At 37.7% G+C, this 26,669-nt stretch overlaps 1 protein-coding gene across 1 annotated transcript; it reads right to left on the bottom strand.

The window, feature by feature from the left end:
• Nucleotides 1-2,525: 2,525 nt before the first annotated feature.
• On the bottom strand, nt 2,526-18,291 carry RAB23 (RAB23, member RAS oncogene family). Its single transcript, XM_059835424.1, has 7 exons — nt 18,258-18,291; nt 16,381-16,582; nt 15,505-15,590; nt 9,824-9,980; nt 8,224-8,306; nt 6,817-6,909; nt 2,526-5,950 (listed from the first exon to the last, which is right to left on the bottom strand). Exons 2-7 carry the CDS (start codon nt 16,533-16,535, stop codon nt 5,811-5,813), a joined length of 714 nt encoding a protein of 237 aa, XP_059691407.1. The 5' UTR covers nt 16,536-16,582; nt 18,258-18,291; the 3' UTR covers nt 2,526-5,810.
• Between the last annotated feature and the right edge of the window lie 8,378 nt (nt 18,292-26,669).

Below are 26,669 nucleotides of genomic sequence, written 5' to 3'. Positions count from 1 at the left end.
AGACACAGCAAAAGACACCTTTTTTTTTTTTAACTGTAGTTTCATACTGGCTATCTTAAACACGTATCACTGTTAAAGTAACTCAAAATAGCTAAACATAGTTGGCATCATACATGTAACAGATCAACAAAAGAACAAATTAAAGTTTTTCACTTTTCTCAAGTGCTACCTGTTGTCAAAAATCAAATCACAGTAGACAAGGCTCAGCAGGCGTAAGACAGCTGGGACAAAGGTGTAAGAAAACCCAATGAACTTTTGGTCCCGTTATCTCCTGAGCAATAAAATAAGGCTCTGCTCCACTTTTCAGCATAAGCTGGTCTTGGGAACAGACTTTTGCCGGCATGAAACATTTTCTCAGAGATGCCAGCAAGTATCCAGATGTTCACAGTGGTTGCCTTGGCGGCTGGCAGCAGAAGGCACATGGAACAGCCACCCAGCTTCCTGAAGCTGAATGGGATACGGCTGCACAGTACATAAAAACCCCCACCCAGACAGTTTCAGTTTTCTCAAGATCTTCACTTAAGTGTAGTTAAGCGCTTCCCTGACCTAAAAATACGTGACCATAAAAATGTCAGTTTTCTCACATTTTAAGATTTTTTTTCTTGCCTAAAACATTGCTAATTAATCCTTATTATGGTGTAGCAAGCAAATTGTTTTTCTGTGTGCAAAACTGCATGCAAGAGGAAACAGGAGTGTATTACTTCCCAGATTCCTGAGATATCTGGGTAAAGCGGCAGACCCAGATGCTGCGAGTTCCGTTTTACTAAAAAAAAAAAATAAAATCAGTGGCTAGTTACCTGTTTCTTTTCAGAAAATGCATCAGGCATCTTTGATATATTAGTAATATTTTAATGCCACTTGCAATGTCTACAATCATTAGCTTAAACCTTGTCACTGTATTAGCCAGACCAATCATGAAAAATAAAATGACCAGAAAGAGCAGAACAGAATCCATATTTTGTATTTGAAGTGTGTGGTGGAGAAATCAGAGGCAAGAGCTCAGAAACTGTTTCTATTAGAGTGGGGTGCCCACGCTTGTTCCTTTGAGGGTATCTAATGCATGCTGCCTTGGATCCCAACTGTTCGCAACAGGTGGGCTAGAATCAGGCACACAAGTTTCTCGAGCAGATTCAGGTTGCGCAGATTCAGGGTTACAGCCATTTTTTTGAAATTTAACGCACTGACAATTTAATATAACCACAAAAGTCGTGACCTGTGATCAGACCAAACAGTAATCAAACAAACATGCTTAAATTGCATGATACAACTAATGTCACTTACAAAAGAACTGCAGAACTAACTTGTAAGGATTTTACAGGAACACAATATTCAGTTTTAAACATTTATTTTTCCACTTGAGGACTTAGTGTAAGTTCTGTTACCTTTTTTCCTAAAAATATATTACATTTACTTGAGATCACGACGGTGATAAAACCAGTTATGTACATTTTCTGTTTTAACCATTCAGATTCACATGAACTTGCAAATAAGTACATCACTTACTAGTAACGATGCATCTTTATCCTCACAATGAGCACAGTATTTCTCCTGGTCCAGATTTTTACTTTTTTTTTTTGACCAACTTTAGTTGGTTCTGCTGAACCACGTTTATCTCAGTAAGAGAAGAAAGAACACTCACTCCACAAATTATTTATCAGTATTACCCTACTACTAGAAACCTGAGAATGAGTCTAGTTCAGTACTAGGACTCACCTGGCTTTGAGATGGAACTGCTTGAAAGTTTCTTTTTGTCTGTTATAGCACCTTTCATCTTAAATCCAAGCATTGCTGCGTTTTTTCTTCTATAATTTTGATTACCTGCTTGGATGCCATGTTTAACAGAAGTATTTTCTTCTGTCAATACTATTTGAGCATTAAAAAGATATGCCCAACTGTTGCTGTTGCTTCCTACAAAGAGATGGTAAGGTAGTTTTGATGAAATCAAGCTTGTTGGACCGCGCTTGCTCTCTGGCTTATGTACAATTAGCGTTCAGGTACTGCAACTGCAGCCGAAGGTCTATGATTACATTTAGAAAAGCAGTAGGGGCTCAGGTACCATCACTGGAATCCAAGAAGCAGGTTTGTTAGTTCGCTGTGTGATGGAATTCCCACAAGAGGGTTCCGCAGTGCAAATAATTAATTCTATTATTAACTGGTAGCTATAAACTTGAATAGATGAATTAACAGGTTCAAAGTGCGTGTTCACTGAGTATGATGCATGTACCCCTGCATAACCTCCAGGCAGTACAATGTGTTCAGCTGCTCGATCCCCTTTAGTATAACATACATCTACAGAAGTGATGCAAAGGAAAACTACTATGCTGTAGCCCAATAATGGAGAGAGGAAAAAAAGACAGATTTTACTGAAGCATAAAAAAATTAAACAGGAAATCAGACTGACAGCATGGTAATTCAGGCATTTTGACTTAAAAAGGTAAGCGCTGCCTTAAGAAACACTGAAAATAAGAAAGCTCCAAAATTGTCTTAAGTGGAATTTTTTTTTTTTTTTTTTTTTTTATATTAACCACACACACACACAAGCACAAAAATCTTAGTGTGATCAGTCTTCCAACTGGAAATAAATCTCAAAGTTGTGAATACATCCCTAGCATTACCGCTTTGCATCAAATGATGCCCCACTGACTGGGAGAACACCCATTCACTGAATGGATACAACACAGGAGTGACAGATGCTTCAGAGTCATACTCTTTAGTGAATGCTTATTTCACTAAGGCATTCACAATTACTGACGTTTTCTACTAGTAGTAGCATTATCAGCCGGAAGCAAAGAATTTTGGCAAGATTCAGATAATACAGCCAACGTGCTATTCAAGAGATTAACAGATAAAACAGGAGTGCAATTAGCTTAGTCTCAACAAAACAAAACTTCATGTCTTGTAGGAACATCTGTTGCTTCTAATCCAGGATGCTGACCTGCCACAGCTGTAACAGAGAGCTACATCCTCTTCCACCATGCAGTCGCACAGATGCGCAGAGAAGGGCGTTTTTATTACTAGCTCTGCACCTGTAGGTTTTGGTAACTAAAACATACGATATTTTAATGAGAACGCTTTGAGTGGAGAATGAGGCAATGTTTGTAATAAAAGCTATTCACGAGGGACAATGCGAGTGCTAAACGTTTAGGCCCGTCTCTTCATCCAAAAGGCGAAAGTTACTCCCACTGAAGAGTGATGAGAACACCTAAGGATTCCTGCAATATGCAAGTCATCTGGTTTACATCTACACACTAACTCCAGTAAGATAAAAAATAAATTTTCAAGCAGCGTACATGGCAGAGCACTCTCCAGAAAAAGGCGAATTTGGACCGTCTCCATCTCAGTCGTATTGGAGAACAAGGACTGCAAAGTCACAACAAAGAGCAAGCCACTTTATATTTAAGATGGGAATGAAATTAAAACTCACTGTTAACGAATGCTGCAAATACATATTCCTACATTAAAGTATATGTGTACTAAATTTCAACATATCCTAAATTTAGCAAGTCTGTCAAGTCTCCGCCTATGAAAATTTCTACTGAGTTTTCAGTCCTTAAAAGAGTGGTTTATAATGACAGAGCTTCAATTCACATGGCTTATGTAATAGTACAATGTCTACAGTATAACATGTAATAGTACAAATGGTCATTATACGTAATAAAGACTTACTTTTCAGTACTCTGTACAAAGTCAAACAGGCAAAAAAGATGTTTCAGACACTTTGTGGTTTTGTTTCTTTTTCAAGAAAAATGAGTAAAAAAATGTGAAACCGTCAGACAGACAACAAAATGTAAAAGTTTCCATATTAAAAATAGTTGTCAAAATTCTTCATACACTCTATCCCACATCCTGAAGTTGTGAGGTGACCCCATGGCGTACAATCCTAAGTACCTTACTTACATACAGTGATTAAATGCTCTTGTTAAAAAATAAAGGCCTTTATCCAAGAGAAAATACAGGAAATACCATGGTGAAGAACACACAGTTTCGCTGCAATAGCAAAGGGGATTGAGCGCTTTGAAGGCGGCCTTCTTGCCAGCAACAGGAGATGCTCTAACAGCTTGGCAAAGAAACAAAGATACTCGGTAGAAAGTCTAATATAGTAAACATAAAATACAGAGTTCAGAGATCTTTAGTGTTTGTGCATAACTTGCCACCCACTTCTCTCCCTGCAGGCAGTGGGAAAAGAGAGTAGATTTCAGTTTTCGTACTCACTGACGTAGAAACAAAGTAAGTCAAGCTTCCTACATGAATTCACACAGTGAAAAGTCCTTCCTCCAAAAATATACAGGATCACTCGACTCATTTTCATTCTCATACACCATTTAAAAAACTATTACATCTGACTTTTTTCAAGCAGCATATTTTGCATTTGTCACTGGCAGGTTTGTTGTAGAAATCCTAGAAAGTTAAAATTATATCATACCATACAAAAACATGTAAACAAAATGGATATTTTTTTAAAAGGCATGCATGCTCTTGAAGAGGATTAAAAAGTGTTTATTTTTGGTAAATAAAAGATATCTTGCTTAACATTTTAAAAGCACCTTAGTGATTTAGGAGCCTAAGTCCAAGTAACTTCCATTTAGATTTGGGCTCCTAAACTTCTAAATCAATTCTGTAAAATTACTTAAGCACTTTGCAAATTTTTTGCCGTGTCTCTGATCTTGCAGAATTAGACTTTCTGCAACCAGCAGCTAACTTTGAATCTGAGACAACATTCAAGAATGTCTCATTAATGTAATTCAATCATCAGCTGTGTTTTTTTTTTGGATCCTCCATAACTTAGTTTATGGTATCTATGAAAAATTTTTCCAAAAGAAGATAAACATTTTGTGACACCACTTTGCAAGTTCCTTTTTCATAGATGACACAGGATACAATCAAATTTGAACAGGAATAGGATTATATTATATGTTCCTTCTGAATAGCTATTAGTGTCAAAGACTGTGTTATTTGTTCAACCTGTTAAGACTGAGAAAAACAAACTTACAAAAACATCCGTAGCACAGCATTAGGTAAAAAGAAGGAGCATTTTTGGCACCATACATTTTTAAATCTAAGCTTTCAGGCCCAAAGTATAGCAAGTTAAACGTACGCAGTGGCAGCTGGGAAAGCCTCATCTGCAATGCAACATTTTTAGAGGAAAGTTTTCTTTTGGAAGATTCTATTTTATGATCATTAGCTGATCTCCAAGTAATGTATACACTGGAATTTAGCCTAAATAGTCATACCAAATGTTTACATATATACCTTAGCACTCATATATATATATAATACAAGTATATTGCACTGACAGAACTGCCAGAATCCATATTAATATAGTCAGGCATAAAATGCACTGTCTTCTTTTTGCTCTTCCTTTATCTTCTTAGTGTCCTGACTAACCAATTCTAACATTTTCTTTGCAATTTAGTTGCAAGGTTGCTACTTTACCTTGGGCCCTAGCGTTACAGTCTGTACCTCTACTTGTAAGCATTATCCTTACGTTAAATGTACCTTGCAATTCGGCAACACCTAGTTCATAGCTCTGTAAATAATTCCTTGAAAAAGGAGAAGCTTGCCTAATTTTTACAAAGTGCACGGGGCAGCCACGGTTCTGTGTTTTGCCACCAGGTGTCTCACTCTACACACCAAGAAACACTGCATCAGCAAGTTTATATAAATCCACCCTCTATCAAGGATCCCATAGGCACAAGATTTGCTAAAGCACTGGTAAAAATACCTCTACAGCTGGCTTTATTCTGTACGCAATTGCAAAACTTCATCCAATTCACTGGGTTGTTTTGGGTTTTTTTTCCTCCAAAAGTGGTCTAAGGTATGCTGCAGTTGCTAAAAGGACTTCTGTTTTTCTTGGTCCTCTGTTTGTTTGGTCTAAGGTTGATGACATCTCCACCATTAAGAGTACTAGAATTTTGGTTGGAGTGACTTCCACCAGCTGTATTAAAAACACCTACAGAATTCAAAGACAAGGAAAGTATTTGTATTTCTTTACTTCCTGCAGCATAATACATTAACACTTAAGACACAACACTTACTAAGGCATAATAGTGGATCTCAAATCCGTACTCTAGTTTTTAAAGGCTTTATCTATTTCTGGGTCAATTTTGCAGCTAAATTGGAAGTAGAGCCAGTTGGAATTACTAGCCAGGTGGTATTTAAAGCTGGTATACATCTATGTAATTGAAGGGCAGCATATGCACTCATCTGTGTACATTTATGCTACTAATTACATGGTAACAAAGTTACGGTTGGTTGAGTAATATAATAAAAGAAAAACATGACAATTTTAAAGTTAGAAACTTTGCTGAGATAAAGGTAAGGAAAAAGCCTGAATAAAAAGGGTGTGCTTTAAGGAAAAGAAGTGAACTGACTCAGAAATGCTTTAAAGAAGGACTACAGAAGTTCAGTGTTCCCTTACAAAGGCAGTTTGAAAAGACCTTCTGATTACACGCCAGATTCTTTCACTGTGAGTCTCTTGTAAATTCGCACCAAGATGAGTAACGCTAATACTAATTACATTAAAAAACCCAACAAGCATCCTTTCTCAAGTCCTTACACAATGTTTGTTTAAACGAATTTAATAAAAGGGCACTTGCCAAACATTAACTAGAAACTTTAGTACATCAGTTTGACAACCTTGTAACTTTAGAGTCACAAAGTTATTTTACAGAAGGAAAGAAGACAATATCCTAAGATAGGAAGGCAATAATTAGACCCTGATTCACCTTGTATTAACTCCATAAGTAAACAGATGAGACCATAAGCTTTGATGGCACAAAATTCTGTCTTCTGGTTTTTTATTACAGACATACATACCAATCTTGTTACTGCTTGTATGTACTAGTTCTGGATCTTCAGCTGTTTGTTGCTTGAGCCTTTGAAGATATTTATCAGCCAAATACTTAAAAACTGGAATGTTAAGAAGAAAAAAGGTACATCAGAGTATGCTTAAAAATAATCTTCGTATCAGTAATAATACCTTCATAGCAAAACTCTGCGAGGTGACAAAAGTGCATTCCACACCATAGGTTTAGCACGGTCTGGTAAGAGATTCTCTCTCAGCAGGCCTGTGTACCTAAGCCGAATCCAGATTAGTCCAATGTCTACCCAGGTCTTACGGTTTGCAGTACTAGGGTCTTACACAGCAGACAGAAACATCTCAATACTCCTGCAATAAAGCTGGCACATACATATTGCCGAATGTTCCTATTTGTACAACTTGGAACTTTTTAAAACTATGTCAGAATTCAAATTTGTTTTGTTTTCTTTTTGCAAGAAGCCTTAGAATAATAGCAGTCATGTAAAGTAAGGCTATTAATAAAATTTGGCAACAACATTTTTCTAATTAACTAATGCTACCCTCATTTGTATTGGGATATAAAAAGTCTACCTAGGATTCTGAAAAAAAATAAATCTACAACTACAGGAGAATTTTCAGAACCTATATATGTTACGATTATTTACATTTGCAATTAATAACTCATGTAAAGATGATACAGAAACATTTTACATTTTCTCTTGTAGATTTCTTGTCCAAGGTGAATGATGTTAACAGAGGAGAAACAATTAGTTTATTATTAAGTTTGCCTGATTAAACAAAAAGAAAAAAGTTATCAGAGACTATAATTCATCACTATTCAAATCTACCCCACAAAAGATATTGACTGAATTTTATAACAGTACTCTTGTGAAATTAAATATATACATTAAAAAGTGATACTTGGGAACTAGTGAAATATCACCAGTAGACAAAGGGCTGCAAGAAATTTAATCTTTTACTGTACTTTGTTTAACTATAACTAAACTATTAAATAATTGTATATATCAATTATTTACTAACTTGTAACAATTACAAAATAATCTGTTCAACAATTTGTATATTGTAATAATTGAACTTCTGCATGTAACTTTTTTAAAAGCTCAGTGCTTACTGACAGTCATTAGGACTAAGCAGCCTTAATACACTGGCACTTCTAAATATTGAAGCTATGCACTCTTTGTGGAAGAGAAAGGAAAGATACACACAAGGAAATGGGCCTGATACTACTGATCCTGATATCAAGTAATTTGAGCTATGTTTGAAGTGTGCTGCTAAGAAATATAAAAAGGATTGCCAACAGCACGCAACAACTTGGGAAGTAACAGATCAGCTCCAAACTAGAGAGATGTGCAGTGCTATACAGCAGCAGGCGGGACAGACACCTACTCTGCTGTATCTCGTACCTTCAGTTACATTTAGGTCTTCCTTCACAGATGCTCGGTAGAACCTCAATTTTAGCTTTTTTGCCAGTGCTTCTGCCTCTTCACTGCAAACAGAAGAAGACTTTGTAAATACTAATTTGTATTATTTGTCAGCATTTATTCTTATGGACAAAATGCTTCGTCGTAAGTTAAACATGGTAAGGTGGGTTAAGAAACTCAGTCAAAAAATACCTGATCCTTAATTTCTTTACAAAATCTCCACTATAACAAGAAGGTATTTTACAGGCAGTTTCTTTACAACCAGAAGTTATTGCTTTTCAGTGTTTATTGACTTCATTAACTAAAATTTCCCAAGGGTTCGAAGACAGGTGTCCGTGAAACCAAAAGGAAGTAGGCTGTAATTAACAGCACTAGAATCAGAACAATTACCACTGCAAAGTCAAAACAACAAAAAAGTAATCCTTAAGTATATTTTAATAAAGCAGTAGACTATGCAACCAGATGAGTGCAGAGATGAAATCAAGAATTACTTTTTTCTGTGAAGTGAAAAAGAACTTGTGCTAAATTTTAAGGAAAAGTTGATGAAACTCATGAAAATTTCACCAAGGCAAATCGCATCATCAGAAAGATGAAGTTACTGAGGCAGATGGAGTATTCTGAGAGCAAAACCTAAGTGGCATACCATGAATAAAGCAGGAGTTCAAATGCAACTTTGCTTTTCCTTTGAAAAATCCTCATTATTCTTTGCAGAGGGAGTAGAAGCTGATTTATGCCATCAATGATAGCAAACAGAGAACAAAGAAAGCCAGTGCAGGAAACAGCAAAAAGAAGAAATAATTTAAATGTCTCGGCAAGATGGTAGAAATAAAGAAATGGAGAATAATCAACTTCATCATGCAATATTTTCTACATGATATGCTGTGGTAAATAAAAGCCAGCATTTGTTAAGCTGATTTTATGGCAAGAATGAAATTGGTCATATATACAAAGGCAGAATGAACTGACAGTAAAATCTGAAAGAAAAAAATAGTGAAGAAGGATCAGCACCATGCAGTTTGAGAATATAACAGATACATATTTCTACAGTTATAATGTTCTGATAAAAATGAGCAATAAAAACAAAGAAAAGCAAAATTAAGATACTTTTTCAAACAATCTGTTTAATACTTCTTCATCATTTTAGCTGGCATTCACTAGCCAAACTAAACAATGTAACTTCACCCGTGCACAGCACAGTTTAACAGCAATTGTAAATTTTAATAGGAGAGAAAATTTACAGGTTTAGAATTTCTGATTAAAAAAAAAAAAGAGATAATTGCATCATGGCACACCCAAACTCTTCATGCTATTCCTCTATTTTTTTGGCTGACACTTCAGAAGAAGGCATAAAGCAAACAGAAAGCTCCTGGCCTGGCAAGCACTTCTGCCCAAGTAACTACACTCATGCAGCAATACTTGTCACCTGTGCTTCTAGGGCATGTTTAGATGCAGGGCATAGGTTTGACAACTGGATATCATAAGCCTTCACCAGAAACTCCCATAGATTTTTTTTTTTTTCCCCAAATGCGTGTATACAGGGGGCATATATTGCTCTTTAAAAAAAGTAAGATATAACTCCTACTTCTTTATACAAGAGTCATCAAGAAGATCAATCTTATTCTGCACAAGAACTGTGGGAATGTCTCCAACTTCGGTCATGACCTTCTCCTTCCAGGTAGGTATTGCTTTAAAGGACTCTCTGTCAGTTGTAGAAAACACAAGAACACAAGCCTGGGCTCCTAAAATATACAAATCAATTACAAATACAAACAAATACAAATCAACCAACAATCACTAAAAAAAAAAAAAAAGAATAATCATATATAATGTATTTCAAATATGAAGGATTTTTCAAGTTTCTCCCATAAAAGTGCACTTTTACCAGCAGCTTGTGTCAAACCAATGGTCATAAATTCCCCAAATGAAAACAGATTGCTATATTATTTTGATCATTATACCCATTCTTCATGATGGCTACGGGTCTGTTACCTTTCAAGGTATTTCCAGCATGGTGCATGTATGCAGGGGAAAGGAATAAGAGGGGCTATAAAGGAATAGGAAAGGCTGGAAAAAGGAGAAGGGAGGTTTGCTTATTTCTCACTGTTTTCCAGACAGCTTAATGGAGGCCAGAAGTCAAATATTTTTCCATATCCAGTACCTGTAAACCACATTTCACGTTATTCTTTGTGCTACAGTAATTTGGATTCTGAAAAGCAGAAAACTTAAAAGTCTTCAAAGAAAGTTGTGATTATTTCAAGTAAATTGTTTAGTAGCTTTTTGGAGAAAATAAGTGTATTTCTAATTCATACTCATTCTATCACAGCACTATGATAAATTATACAAAATGTTTTGTACCATTTTTGTTATGGTTTTGTAATAGCCTCAGCAAACAGTAGTTAAAACCCACGGATACTGAGAAGGTACTTTCACACTTGAAACATTGGTGAGTGGTCTTTTGACCATCCAGTAGCCCTTTGTTATCCTCAAGAAGCTACTTTTCTTTGCACGTAAACACATGGAGAAACACTTTATTATTTATATGCCTTTAATATACTTGATATTTAGTAACAGAGTGTAAAAGGAATAGATAGCTAATGTCTTTGAGACTCCAGTGTTATCTTCTGGTGAATATCCCAATCTAATTACATACAGCATGAAAAATTATTTCATCAGTATGAATTTTCTCTTATCTATGAGTTTCATCAAGTATCCCCCATTCCTGTGTTCTTTGTCTTTGTCTTTGACACAAAGCACTCGAGTTCTTTTATTAGGTTTCCTTTTATTTATCTTTTCAAAGCCAAGTTCAGTCTATCTTTACAAAAGTTTTCCTATGCTCTTTAACATTCTTTCATATGCCATTAAGACCCTTCTGGTATAGTTTTATACAGAATAATAAGAACTGCCCTCAGAATTTCAAATCAAGATCTACCAATAAAACAGTAGCAATGTAGTCTTCCCTAATTTTCCCTATTACTTGTGTTTTAAAATTTTGTTTGCTTTCCCCAGTGTCCACACCATATTCTAATGCATGCAATTCTTCTGAAGCAATTCCACTTAGAATCCTGTGAGCTAGGTGTAAAATTAATTATTCTTTCCAAAGCAGGTCACTTTGCATTTATCAATGCTGAATTTAACCTATTGTCTCACAGTCTAGCTTAATAAAGCCTCTCAAGTTCTTTGCTCTACTGGAGATGAGAATATTTATTAAAAGACTCTCACCATCTGTAAACATAATTTTGTTCGGTTTTAAGACTAAGAAATCCATTGTGAAGTTTCCACTCTAAGGCACTTTCACTTCATCTCTCTCATTCCACCCATCCCTTCTGAATGCTAAAACATGGAGATAACTTGGTAATAGTAAGTTTAGAGGGAAAAGTCCTAGGATGTGGTAAGGGTGACTTACAACAACAGACCTCCTTATTCAATTTACATATAATACATGTAGAATGCAGTGGACAGGGACAGTAAAAAGAACTCAGCTTGGCCATATTGCTTTTTAAAGAGAATTATACGATAGGCTCTAGTTAGGAATCAAACTGAAATATTTTTGAGGACCTTCAACATTCTGACTTTCAAAGGTTCTTACCAGGAAGTTAACAAACAACAGTAAACGCATGTGTCTTTCCTCATCAAGAGATATACCTGTGTATCAACAATGACAAATCCTATACATATATTCTATATGTAATTGTGTATTTCCAAAGATCTGAAGATTTTGATCACTGGATTGTAAGAAGTATCAGAATTTACTAATCCAATAACCCTGCAAAACATATTTTAGAAGAGAAGAGAAAAAGAAGCATTCTTCTCATGCTCAATTCAAAAAAATATCAAATGTGATCTTTCTGAAAGTATGCTTCAGTATAGTGCAGAGGTTAGCATGGCAACAGAGTACACCAGAAGATGCTGCATGGCAGAGGTCTTACTAGGTAAATTCTTTTCCTCTTCTAAGGATATTGCTAAATACTCAATATTTTTATTGAGAACATAAACAAGTTTAAGAAATTATAATGTCCATGTAGGACCTCTAAGGAGAAAAAGAAAAAAGACAAAAAACAGGATTTAGCCATTGAAACACCTTTCTGTATGCAGTGACTGACAGTATTCAAGAGAGTCAATAACATTATTATCTCACTCATCCACTCCAAATGGAGTCATACACCACCTCTGTCATATAACAGACTGTGTACAACAACAGACACCAGCAGCAAAGGCACAGGATAGTGTCAGACAGGAGCATAACAGCTAAAACCGGGATGTTCTCGATGAATATTTTAAATCAAAGTTCTTTTGTAACAAGCCGTTTCATAAAGCTACTTTAAAGTACTGAAGAAAAGGACACTGGATTCTTTGTGTGCAGTTATTGCTTTGATAACCCCTATAGCTTTATTTTTAAAAGGTTCCAACTGGCTGCAGAATCACTGATACGATATTCATACCTAGACTAATTCAGAAAAAACTTCAGAGTAGTGCTAGCATCTCGACTTGATTCAAGTGGAGCATGAGCTTGTCAGCTGAGCAGGTCTCAAAGATCCTCATCCCATCCTCATAGATTCTGTAACCATATTTTCTCCTTTCATAATGGTACAAAGCCTATGTAATAGAAAATACATAAAGAAATTCCTTGCCATGAGTGGACTCACACAGGGCTTTATACTTAGCACCTATTCGGTTCACTCTTCTGTTCTTTGCCTCAGCTTTTTCAGGCTATGACAGAAAACACATGTTCACTGTAAAACTGATGATGGCTCCTTCAACCTTAAACTGAGATAAAATGCAAGGTCAAATGATATCATCATCCAGAAGTTCCTGTTTACTGTTGATGTTCTAACTGCTGTGGATCCTGGCTGTCTTTAACAGGCTTAGCAGGGTTCTAGGTCTCACTAACAGTATCCAAAAGAGGGCTGCTTTGCTCTAAGTTGGACCAGGACAGTCTTGCAGCCCTCCCATTATCATAGTCACTACAGCCGAAAGTGGTTGACAAGTGCATGCTAGAGCAATGCAATGAAGGCTTGAGAAATATGAAGTCTAACTACTATGCAACAAAATGAGGAGCCTGAGAATTTGACTAATCAGCAACTGAATAACAGACTAATGAGCAAGATGTCTGTTTTCCATCAAAAATCTAACAAGGGCCTACTCAAGATATCAGTGGTAGCAGTTGAAACAGGTTGCACGTACGAAGAAGTGATCAAATACTGCTTTGAGCAACATCTGTAACATGGACAAAACACATGGTGCTGCTAATAACAGCCACTTGTGTATGTGCTTAGTATAGAAGTGAAGTACTTAGCCAATTAGAAAATGTGTGACTTCCATCAGATAGAAACTGGTAAGATGCATGATACAATATAAAAAAAGAAATTTAATATTAAAGACATACAGAGCTTCCTTCAACTCTTTGAATTTAGGCTGCTGGAATCCTTCCATTATGTGATCATGGGCATGCAGCTGCAGCAGCTGCACATACTTGCCTGTACATAGAAAACCACATGACAAACCCACTGTCAGCTCCAGTTTTGTTTGTCCACAAGGCTGAATGAATTTGGTCCCTGGACAAGAAGGACTCAGAAACAGGCATTCGTTGTGTGACCATGGATGAGCAGCTGATCCCTGAAGAACTGACAAGGTTCCAGGGGCATGCATAAGCCCTAGTGTAATGATAGTGGGACAGTGACCTGTGGGAGATGCAGACCTTGAAGTAACAGCCAGCCTCTACCCTACCTACCTTAGAGGTGTCAGCAATAATTGGCAATGAAAACTTTGCATTTCCAAAGTAAGCTTGACTTTTTGCTTCTATAAAATTGTGCTTGCAGACCTGATGCTAAATCAAAATCGCATTCCAGGCTCTGATAACTTCCCTTGTCCTTCATGAGTCAAAGCCTAGTGCAGAACAGTCACTGTATCTAGCTTGAACTGTTACTATATCCATCATGCTAACTACAATGTGTATTCACAGGATGATTATGTCCTATTTCACAGCAGCCTCTTCAGTATAAAGATCTTGAAGGTAGAGATCTAACTGCACTATGCTGGGCACAAGTATTGCAAGATTTCAAGATACTCAAGATACGTGGCAAGTGAGGCCAGTAAGTATACTTTGAAGTTCTTCCAAATACTACATATTTTAGCATATCACTCCCAGTAATTAGGAGAAAAAGACTTTGGCTTGGAACAACTGAGGAGAGCAAAACACACAAGAGAACCAGGAGAGTAAAAAGGAAGCCCCGAGAGAATCAAGTACCACCTTCTAAAACACATACGCCCAGCTTGTCAGCTGTAAAATAACAGAATGATCTATTTCCACATGAGGATAAAAAGAAATACTAAAAGAAGTATCTTTCTCTGAAGAAATGGTAATCATCAATTACGTGTGACAACCAGAAATATTACAAAAACACCCAAACCCCAACACCTATTAGTTGCCAAAACCAATCATGAAATATAAAAAGGTCAGAGGACTATACCACCCTGAAACAGCACAGCATAACTATTATTTTATCTCTAAATGAGGTCATTTTTCTAAGATTTTATACCATAGTGATGTATTTTTCCCAGCCATCAGGTAATTAGTTTGACAAGAATTGAATAACGGAATCTTTGCCAAGTCATTCATATCTCTGACATTAAAAAACAAAAAGTAAAGATTTTCACAACCATTGTTAAATTATATGCAAAGAAAGCCTAAGTATGCAATTTGTAACTGGCTAAAAAGATAAACTGCCTTTATGTGACTGAATAATACAGTTTCCTTATTACTCTGTTGTGTTAATATGTTCAAGGCAGTCTGTACTAGCAAGAGAACTGTTGTGCCTAGTAAACTATCTTTCTAGGATGACTGGTGGATTTTTTTTTTTTCCCTTGGATTAATTTGTAAGTGCCCCAGCCACAGTGTTTGGAACATTTACAAATATATGTCTTACAGAAGTAAGAAAACACTTTTAGAGGGAGAATGTAAATTTGCATTTGATTGTTTGAATGGCTACATTCTGTGCAATTTCTGCGCAGATATTTGTCTCATTTTGTTCTATGTTTTTTAAAGAGCACAACTGAGCATCCTGCATAAAGTGGCACTTAATTAAGGCAAGGATCTTGTGTGAAGGGGAAAAATATTTAAGAATTAAAAAAGGTGAACTAAACATGCTTTGCACACACATGAAATAACTAAAATTCTTAATTCAAAGATAGGAAAACATCTTAAGAGGTGTGCAGACCAAAAAACCCACCACCAACTACCAAGTAACAAACATGGTATTTTCTCACCTCTATAGTAGGCCTTAGTTATTGCATCAAATTCTTCTTGACCCGCAGTGTCCCATAACATTAGCCTGACGTCTTCATCATTAACTCTGAAATAAACGATGCAGTTTTGTAATCAATACAATGAACAAGAGCAATTCAAAACAACTCACATGGAAATACTTCCATGTTTACAATATAAGAGTAATCCAAGTCAAATTTAACTTGATTTAAATTTAATGTAAATTAGTATTAATAATGGTTCACCTCTGTAACCTATTATGGCAATAGTTCCTCAGTTACATTACATGTTCTTTACTGACAATCTGTATTACATTTTCCTCTTCCTCTACATTTCCCTCTATGAGGAAAAATAATATAGACATCAAAACAAAACTTAGGTGCCTGTATAATGGTCCTTTTGTCTTTTGAATCAGCTTACAGAATCTATAGAATTTTCTTATTTCTCATTACCATAGTATTTTCCATTTTATCAAACATAATTGCGTATTATCTGCTTATATTGCATAAAGAGACTAAATTTATAGCACATTGAATTATTTTTTTCCCAGTCATTTTTATCTATATTGGCTAATAAATTTGTGTAATCATTTTATCATAAGCATTTCCACTTCTTCCACAAGAAATTACAAAAAAAACCCAAAAACCAACAGGTGGTAGAATACAAAGGAAACTTGTCAAAAAGCTTAGTACAACACAGGTTCCAAGTTTCAATTACAACTTTAGCCCACAGTGCAAGAAAGAAAACAACTCCCTTTACTGTGCTTCAGAACCAGCAGTCCTTGTCTTCCAAGCCTTCATAAATCTTAGGATTATAACAGAACAAAGAAATAAAGGGAAAGGTAAAAATCAATAGTACGGCATCTGTTTAATACATACTGGATTTGTCTTTCCAGAAAATCTACACCAATAGTTTTCTTGTAGTCTTTTGTAAAAATCCCCTTGCAATACCGCTGAATCATACTGGACTTTCCAACAGCGCCATTTCCTACTACTACCACCTTGATGGCCACCTCCATATCTTCTTCCAACATCTTTGTGTCTCAGGTGACTCTCTGGCTTATCCAGGAAACTATTGATTCTGTAAACAAAGTAAATAGCTATGTTCATAAAAATGCTGTGAATAGAAAGCACGAGGAAATATGATCACACATTAGGATTCACATAGATACTACAATTTATTTCCAGCTCTACCACAGACTGCTTAAGTGACCTCAAGCAATTTATTTAACCAGTCTGTGCTTTGATTTGCCACTTATTAATTGGAAATTAATACAACTGTTCATAAAAAATATCCTTCCACTGTACAAATATATTGTCATGTTGATTATGTTTCTGATGCTCCACTGCTAACACATGCGAGACACTCAGCTGATCCAACCTAACAGGTATCATGAGTCTGAAGTATGGCAACTTCTAATTCCAGCCACTGTTCTCTTATACCCAGTTCAGCTATCATCACCTAACACCAACACTGACGCTTTGAAGACATAAACCTATTTAATTCTGTGATTATATCCCTTACTCCAGTTCCTATGAACTTGTCTAAATTTTTCTTTCTGAGGAAGCAGATAAAAAATAATCAAATAAATCTGTGCGCTCTTTTTTTTTTTTGTGTGTGGGAATCAAAACACTAAACATACTAAATATTATTGGATAATTCTGAAGACTATGCATTTTCCAAAGGTCTATTTTTTAAAAAACCAAGAAACTGAAGAATCCAACTGTCTTAAAATATTTTTTAAGTGTTTAAACTTTTTGACAATTTATCTTATTAATACTCAATACACAAGTTATTTACATTTAAAAAGTCTATATCGTAAGTGTATTATGTGTGACCATAATCCTACATCACACAGCCACTACAGGGGAGCCACCTGATTTCTCTCTGATTTAATTTTGCCCGTGCCCACCCGTGTATTAACTGGAGACAAAGCCAAGTCGCTGAAGTACACGGACAAAGTTCACAGCGCAAGCAGTTACAGCGGACACAGAAATTTTTATATAAACTAAAATTCCAATGTGCAAAACCTGAAAATAATTTATTTGGCTTACTGTAGAGAGATTTCATTCAAGTTTTGGTGGTGTTTTTTTCTTTTTTTGAGGAAGAAACGGAGGCACACATAAAAGCTAAGCTTCCCTCGCGTTTTGCAGTGCTGGGATATCATCACAGTAACACTTCGCATCTGCAGAGCAGCAGATTTCCTCCCATGAGGTAGAGGGGAAAACACTCCTATAGCGCACACGCACCCCGTGCTGGAGGCGCCGGGCTACCCGATACTCTCGCCCCGGCTCACCCAAGCAGATGATGTTTTATTTAAAAAGGGCTGCCTTTAGTTGCATTGAACACTGGTATTCGTACATTTTTATCGGGTAGTCGGCAAGCATCGCTGGAGCTGCCGCTCGGTCGGCCCCCAGGAATCCGGATGAGCATGTTAAGGGAGGACCTACGCCCGGCGGAGACAGCCGCCCGGCGGTCTCCGCGCAAGGGGCTGCCCGCGGCCACCTCCCAGCCCTGCCCGGGGGGCGCCGCCGCCGCGGCCACGCCGAGGGCGGAGGCTCGGCCGGACGCCCCGGCCCCCCTCCCGCGGCCCCGGCCCCGGCCCCGGCCCCGACCCCTCCGGCGCCCGCCCCGCCGCCTCCCCGGCCCCGCTCCCCAGCAGCCCGCCCGGCCCGGCAGCGCCCTCCCGCCTCGGGGCTCCCCCAACCACCGCCGGGGCCCCCATTCCCGCCCGCCCGCGGCCCCTCTCACCAACCCCTGGCAGGAGCCGGGCGGGCGGCGCTCCTCCAGAGGGCACGGCGGCGGCGGCTCCACCTCAGCGGCGGCGCGGGCGGGAGGGAGGGAGGGAAGAGAAGGAGGGAAGGCGAGAGGAAACCACTCGCTGGGGCCGACCCAACCCGGACGCACATCCCGGCTCCCCCGCCCGGAAACGCCGTCAGGACCGGGGGCGCCGCTCGGGGAGGTGCCCGCCCGCTGCCTCCGCCCCCGCGGCGGCGGACCCCGGGCGGGGTGGCGCGGGGAGGCGGCGGCGGCGGCCCCCGGCCCGCAGGCGTCGGTGGGGAGGCGGGAGGCGGCCGGGGCGGTCGTCGGGGACAGGACGGGCGCCCCTCCCGTGGGGTTCGGCTGCGGGCCCGTTGGCTCCCCGAGTCGGGGTGGAAGCGAGGGAGAGGTGGCGGATCGGATCCGCTCTGCTCTGCCCTGCTCTGCTCTGCCGGGTTGTGAGAGGTCTGGACTTGATGATCTTACAGGTCTTTTCCAACCGTAGTGATTCTGTTTTTGTCTGGGTTCCTGAGGAACTATCTGGGCAAGGCTGATCTTCCCAGTTACCAGGTGCATTCATCCCTGCTTCGTTCCCTATCCGTCGGCCTTTCTTCCTCATCACATCTTCCATGGAAAACAAAACTGTGTGACCATCCGTGGGCTTTCCTCTGCCTTTCAAAGGCATCGCTGAAGGCAGCTGCCCTTCCTGTGGGTGGTGCTGTGGGTAGCACCCATTTTTTTTTTGACCAAGGTGTGACCGTGCCAGGTCTCAGCCCATCACCATGGCACATGGTCGGCCAGCTCCCCCACTTTATCTAAAACAGAATATGATCAGTTTTAGCATAATTGTTGACATGATAGTCTTAAGATCTGAAGATGTTCTGGTTTGGGTTTGGTTTTTTTTTCAGATCGATAAAAGATGTCCCCTGCCTTAAAATTCATTTCTCTTTTCATACTGCAAAGCGCATCTCGTTGGCTGGGGTGGCTGCTCTCAATGGCCCCCCAAGCACTCTTGCTACTCAAGTATGGCCAAGTAACACTCAGGTATTGCCAAGTTCGGGTTGCTGAAAACTGCCTTGCACAACTGAGGTCTCTTTATCCCTGACCCATGCTTCCCAAACATACGTCTTCACTCGAGAGTCGATTGGTGTTGCCTGTGTCTAAATAAATACCTTTTGGATTAGTGCATTTTGCAGCTACACCTCAAAAGAATAGTTAAATTTTATGCATGGTTTTTATTCTGAAATTTATGCTTTTGTTTTGTTCATGCTGACCCCTGCTGCTACTCTCAGAGTCTGTCTGATGCCAGGGCTTGTGTGTGTGCCAAAAGGCCGTGAATTAGGGAGCCCTCCCATTAACTCTAAGAGAAAATTGTTACCTGCCTAATGCTGAAGTAATTATGTCAGAAACGCTCCTTATTGTACTTGCCAGTTTTCATCATGGGAGATGTGAGGTGCATGGCTGGGATTCATCTCACCTAATACCTATATCGTAAACATTTGTACGGTATGGTTCACCTTCGGATGGCTATCAAATAGCCCAGGTGAACCACTCCCTCAGTTCCCTCCGTTGACTGGAAAGGGAGCCTGTGGCCACAGCTGTATAAAATTAGAGGAGACATACCCTATCCTGAGTGCCCTAATTTGAGCAGCAAGTTAGTGACTGTTGTAAATAATTTTAGTTTTTAATCTTCTGTTCTTTAAATTCCATGTATTGGGTAATGCTTTTATGAAGTGTAAGGCTAGAACATGTACTATGACCTGTCTGTCATATTAGCGATGCACAGATATTTTTCTGTGAAGCCCCAACAATTCAGTGAGGCTAAACCGTTCCAGCATGTCTTAGGGGTATATTGAAAGCAATTCAGGAAACTTTTCTTACCATGTCCCACAAAGGAAAGAGAAGAATGGAGGAACTGATACTTTCACAGATTTCAAGGCTTTAGCATATATGTGATTTGATGACTCGTGATGAGATCAGCCAGCTGTGTGACTTGTTTGCAACTAAAAAACTGTATCTCTTTTCAGTTTGTCTAAATTAAAATTCCAGTCACTGGATTTTACTACATCTTTTCATGGGGGTTGACTAGTACCTACTCTTGGATCTTGTCCATTTGCAGGTACCAGGATGCACTAATGAAATCAGCTGTCAAACTTCTTTTCAATAAACTGGATATCCCAGGCCCTATAAGACACCTATCACAATGCTAACTTTTCAGCATCTAGATCACTTTCTGTGACATTCCTCTGAACACTTTCCAGTATTTTGATGTTGTAAGCAGATACACCAAATTAGGAAGCAAATTATATCAAATTAATGTTACAGTAGCAGATGTACAGAGGTGAGGCAACTTCCTACCGTCTACTTTGTATTCCCCTTTACAGGGTCATGCTAATCCCTTTTGCCATGCCATTTCACCAAGGTCTCCTATTCAGACAGTTTTCTGTACATTCTCCTGTGATTACTGCTTTCCAAGGCATTTTTTAAACATGAGCATATAGCCCATATTCTTTTTTTTTTCCCTGATGTACTATGGTGCAATTAGCTACAATGAAATTATTTTGTTTGACTGCAAGGCAAACCAAATCGATCTATAACAGGAAAGTAATGCTGCCCTTTAATAAAGTCATCTGTTTGTTAACGGCAAGCTCTACATGAAATATCATTGTCTGATTAATCAATAAAAATGTTAAATAATCTTTCACCATGAGTCCTTGGGAGTCCCATTAGAGTCACTCTAGTTGCTGGTCTCTCCATAATCACAACTATGTTTTGAAATCTCTCAGTGAGCCAGTTTAATGCATCTGCTGCATGCCCTGTTTTTTCCACACAATGTATGCATTTCAGCCAATGCAATCCTGAAAAAAAAAAACAAACCCAGAGAGAGCAACTTCTTGATATAATTTGTTTTCTGTGAAAATATGCTGCATGCTGGACTTTCAGTTACTATATTTTTGTTAATGTGATGAGAATATTTCCATTTATATATGTTTATATTTTACTATCTTAAATCCTTTTGAAGTTGGATTTTAATGTAGTTGCTCATATAGAATACCTAGTAGCTGAACTGCAGGCTAATAAGTCATTGAGAGTAAGATCATGCAGCTGAAGGAGAACATACAGGGTTAAAAACACAAGTGGATGGTGGTGCACTCCTTTGAGTGGATGACTAAGATCACCAGTTCCCACAAGCTCCTAAAGTTACAGGGGTGACAGTGGACCTTGCCATAGTGAGGCATGCAATGAGCTGCCCTGACTCCCCATCTCAGGCTTTCTCTCCTCTGTACCCCACTGCTCGACAAAGAGATCAGGTTAACACTTGCCAAGAGAGATGCTTCTCCACAATTCAGCAACTCAGACTCATAGACACAAACCATCCAGACTTTTTGAAAGGTCTGAGTTGCAAGCCAAGGTTTGTGTCCCAAATCTGCTGCCACTGATATTCTGCATTATTCTTTTCTCTCTCTCCCGTTACTAAGAGCCTTGCAAATTTGCAATTCTGACCTACCATTTTCTTCTGACCTACTATTTCTGTTGTTATCACTTATTTTTGTAGGTGTTATGTATTGTCCTCTCTATGATATCAGAAGAACTAATTTTCCAAACAATGCTTGTAAGGAATCATCTGAGTAGCCTAAAACAAAAATGATCCCAAGCTTTTCATTAGATTCCAAGCTTACACGTTACATCCAATATAGTGTCCTCTCAAAGCAGTTTTAGGTTTTCTTTCTTCCATTAAACAGAACCTCTGCTGAAAGTTGGAGAAAAAATATACAACCCAATCACAGGAATATCTAGGTATGAAAAAAACCACTCACTTGAATGGCACAGTGTAAAAGCCACACAGTAGCTGTGTGGTATTTTTTCACATGAAGCCTATGGGTGAGACATAAAGTCCAATTTTTTAATCAATATTTGCTTGCATTTTTGACACTAAAAATTTATTCTACAAATAATCCAGTTTTGCTTGTCATCTAAATGAAAAAACAGGCAAAAATAAGTTCTTAGAAGCCATACCATTTTTTCATTGCCATTTATTTTTAATTTTCATACTTTTCATTGATATATCATATTCAATTTTAATTTTAATATATTTCTCAAACATAAAAATATAAATATTTAGCATATTCTTTTTGTATTTTTTGAAACTGATGACTGTATGATACAGTCTGACATTATCATTTTGTAATCCCGGGGTTGGGGCTATGTCAGCAAGGTCAGAGAAAATAAGATGTGTTGCACTGAAGTATTTTTATGGCTACTTTTGTAATTCTGAGCATACTAATGTTTAAGACTGCAGTTATTAATGCATTGTTATGTAAATCCTAAATATGCCTAAATCAAATGTGATCTATGAGTAGAAGTTAATGAGCCTTGAGATGTCAACAGTTCTGAAGGCAATAGTTTCTATGTTTATGCGTAAATAAAGTAAATAAAATGAGGTAAGTTGCTGGCAGCAGTGCTACAGTGCTTTCAGCTAATTTCAACCAAAATATTCAGCAATGCTGTTGAATTATCAGGTACAAACAATGCGTCATGCAATGACAAAATAGAATTTCTAAATACAGTTGTTTCTATTAACTCTATAGAGACTGATAAAAAAATCAAAATAATTAATCTGTGTGCTGTATGTTTTTTGAGTAATAAAAATGTAAAGAGAAGAGAAATGGAAATATTTGAGGACGCATCAGGATTGAAACACGAAATATTAGCTAATTCAGTTATATGTATTGAAAAATCATGTAGTTATAGTATTTTCTATAGCTTACTTCATCTGGAAATGCATTTGCCCAAAGAAAATGCCGAAAGTGTTTGAAGTTGTGTATATTCAGAGTTACTGATAAATCAATATTAGTGGAGTTGTTTGTAGTAATGGACTTGCTTCTCTTTTCCTGCTCTTGCTCCTTTAAATATGTATCCAGTGAATGAAATGTAATGGCTGCTTGAGAAAGAGGGATCTGCCACCACACAAGAAGGAAATGAAGATATTAATCTTAATTGGGTAATCATTTGAAAGTATTTCCTGGTAGCACAGAAAATGCTTATTTAACAGTTGACAGACAACAAAGGTACAAAGACATGGAATCACAGAATCACAGACTCACAGAACCACAGAATGACTAAGGTTGGAAAAGACCTGTAAGATCATCAAGTCCAACCATCAACTAACACCACCATGCCCATTAAACCATGTCCCACAATGCCTCGTCAAAGGATAGCAAAGATAGCAAAGGAGGGAGGAACTGAGTAAAAATTAACTATAAAGAGCTTGAAATTAAATATTTGCTATGGCATCAGCACCATATTCCCCTGGAAAAGCAGGTTCTGACTACTGCTTATCAATCTTTCATATGATGGATCTTCAAATCAAAATTTCAATGACCAGGGGGCAAAATGGGAAGTGCTAGAAGTGGAAATTATTTGGGGGTAAGAAAACAAACCAAACACTCTTCTGATTAAAATTTGCGGCTGAAGGTAGCTGAAGAGAACTGTCTTAACGATGATCAAAAGGCTTAGGCAGTCACATGTTTTTATTAGTAATTAATTCCTTTATTTAAATTTGGCAGGATATACAGACAGTTCTAAAGTATTTTAGAGAACACAGCGCTTACTATAGTCAAGCAAACCAGCAGCTTATTTTTACTTTATTTTCAGGGAATGTTGTTGATTGGAGCATTACATCTGAATTTCCAGAATTTGGAGTGATAGAAGTAAGTTTCAAGTTCACTGTATTACATTTAGGCACCTGAGTTCATCTAAAACCATGTAACAGAGGCTATATGAGTTTTGGATATCCTGAGAATTTACAGCTTTCCTGGAAATCAGTGGAGCTGAAGAATCTGGGTAACCTAGAATACTGTTACCTGTACATGTGCATCCACGCATACATATATATATGTACCTTACAGTACACATGCATATGTTGACTGAAATATTTTGTGAAAATGCATTTTTTTACTTCTGTGTATTTTGTGAATAAACATTTTGACAGCATTTCTGGGAAGAATTTAGCAGATAGAACAGAAACGAGATACAAGGAAGGTGACAATAATCCTGTGAAACTAAAAAGACTCCAATTAACTGGTTTCTTAAAAATGTGAAATGTCTAATAGAAAAAAACGAAATATCGGCAGCAATCATTACTGTGGAGGAAATTAACTTGCTATTCAACAGGATAAAGTCAAAAGGTCTAAGAAGGTCAGAGGAAAGCAGGCGCTTCCATTGCTTTAGTCTTCAGAACTTGTTGTGAAAATACATACAATTAATTAAAGCAAAGCTGCCCAGAGACCCAAGCTGTGAAGAGTTTTTCTTGCTACCCACTGTCATTTGTAAGTGCTGTTCAGACTTTCTGCAGAGCTATATTATAATCCTCATGTGAAATTGGAGGGAAATGTTCCTATAAAATGCAAAACCTTCCTAATGATAAACTAATGCCATTCAGAAACTGGAATCACCAGAATGCAATAAGTTATAGTTAAGTGAGGTCGTTCTCAGAGGTAATTATGGGTTTTACAAAGACAGTAATTTGCCTCTTTTCTTCATAGATACATTGTTGTTCATCAACATTTCGTTTTTCCCACATTTTTCAAGTTCTCTTTTGAGTCACTGAAGGCTTATATTTTGAGAAATACCTTGTGTGACCTTATCTATTTTGTGGCCCAATCTTGGCAGCCAGTAAGATGTACTTACCAGTGTAATAGCATTTGAAACTTGCAGTGGCAGGGATTAGAGAAAAAACCCATACACATGTGGATCCCTGTAGCTAGGCATGTAATGTATTTGCCTGGTTGCCAGATTTTTATTATTTGAGAATTTTTTCAGGGGCTGGAATAATTCAGAATTGTCACATTAGTAGATGTGGAAAAAATCAGCTTTGTGTACAATGAGTCATATGTGTGCAAACTATTTTTGAAGTAAGTTAACGTGTTATATGAGACTGATGTAACCTTATTTTAAACATGCTCTGTTAGATAGAAGGTGTTAATTTACTGTATTGAGTAGTCAGCATCTTTGTATCCTTATTTTTGGAAGCATTAGTTCTCCACATTACAAATGTTGCATGCTGATGGGTGTCTTTGCAGACATTTGTTGCTAGAAGGCAGTTTAAATGCAGACTGCCACAGTATGTGCTGTTATTTCAGTTCAGTCTGTGAAGTTTAGCCCATTTCAGACAAAAAATACCACGAAACAAGCTAAATGTTCGATATTATCATGACCAAATTTTGTTTCAGGACATATATTTCTGAAATAAAGACGCTGATAATCACCATCTGAATAAAGCTTTGAAATACTGCACTACTACAAAACAATACAAGTATTTGGGGAAAATGTTGCTATGATCTACCACAGTCAGGAATAGACTTGTATTTACCATATGTTACAAATTCATCTATATGTGATGTCTCCTCTGGTTGCTACTGTGAAAAGCCATCTGTCGTGTACTCAAAATCTATGGAAAAGTAACTGCTGAACTCTGTAACAAAAAGATTGTGGATAAATATTTTGAGATTAGTGCAGATCTGTAGGTATTTTATATTATTAACTTTATATATTTATGTAGACATACAGTTATCTTTTAGCAGAACATATAACAAAATGAAAGTATACAATTACTAAGATGTTACCCTTTTGATATTTGCAGTTAAAGGAGACCTGTAAGATACTCTTGATGCTGTGACCAGCCAGTGGTAGATCTTATGGCAGACGCTATCTAATAAAGTATTCCATCTGCAGTTAACATCTTAAACTTCATAGCACTGTGAGATAAAGGTGTCCTACTATACAAGGTTATAGATGAAAAAGTTTTACATATCAAATGGGATGGTTTTGGCAGAAATGAAAATGCTCTACTAGATTCTTACAGAAATGTGGATTTGCTTTTCCCCATGGTTAAGCCAGAGAAATTGTCTAGAGTTGTGTAATGGTTTTGGCAATGTGGGACTTTAGAAAGTTGTTTCCTGAAATATGTCAGGACTGAGTGTAGATTGATTTTTAGATACTTTTGTAAGTATATTTACAAAATTTAACAGAATCAGTTTAAAAACACCTGAACTCCACCTACTGTCCTTTTCTTTACATAAACACAAAGCAAACTGTTAAATATAAATGAAGATGCCAAAAAGGACACTCTACAAGAGTGAAGCAGGATATTTTGCATTAGAGCAATCAGAAAACTCTCAGGCAGATTTGACAAGAAAATCGGTGCAAGGATAATAGGTCAATTTGCTATGAAATCTATATAATTTTACTTTAATTTGCACTGAATTAAACTGAATATATCCACTGGAAATGATCCATTTGTACATTTGCCATCAAGTAACTGTAGATTTCTTAGGATTTTTTGTGTTTATGATTATACAACATGATGAGCTTGGAGGGAAATCTATGTATATTGAAGTTGGTGTAT

Source organism: Gavia stellata, chromosome 2 (assembly GCF_030936135.1).
Source record: "Gavia stellata isolate bGavSte3 chromosome 2, bGavSte3.hap2, whole genome shotgun sequence".
NCBI lineage: Eukaryota > Metazoa > Chordata > Aves > Gaviiformes > Gaviidae > Gavia > Gavia stellata.
This window is presented reverse-complemented; position numbering and strand designations above follow the sequence as displayed.

Bases quoted from the DNA above. Each gene is read 5' to 3' on its own strand.
- RAB23 (XM_059835424.1), bottom strand. From the start codon at position 16,535: ATGTTGGAAGAAGATATGGAGGTGGCCATCAAGGTGGTAGTAGTAGGA. The intron at 15,591-16,380 runs GTATGTATTAAA...CGTTTATTTCAG, and splicing joins TTTCTGGAAAGACAAATCCA to AGTTAATGATGAAGACGTCA. The intron at 5,951-6,816 runs GTATGTATGTCT...TGAATTCTGTAG, and splicing joins TACAAGCAGTAACAAGATTG to GTGTTTTTAATACAGCTGGT.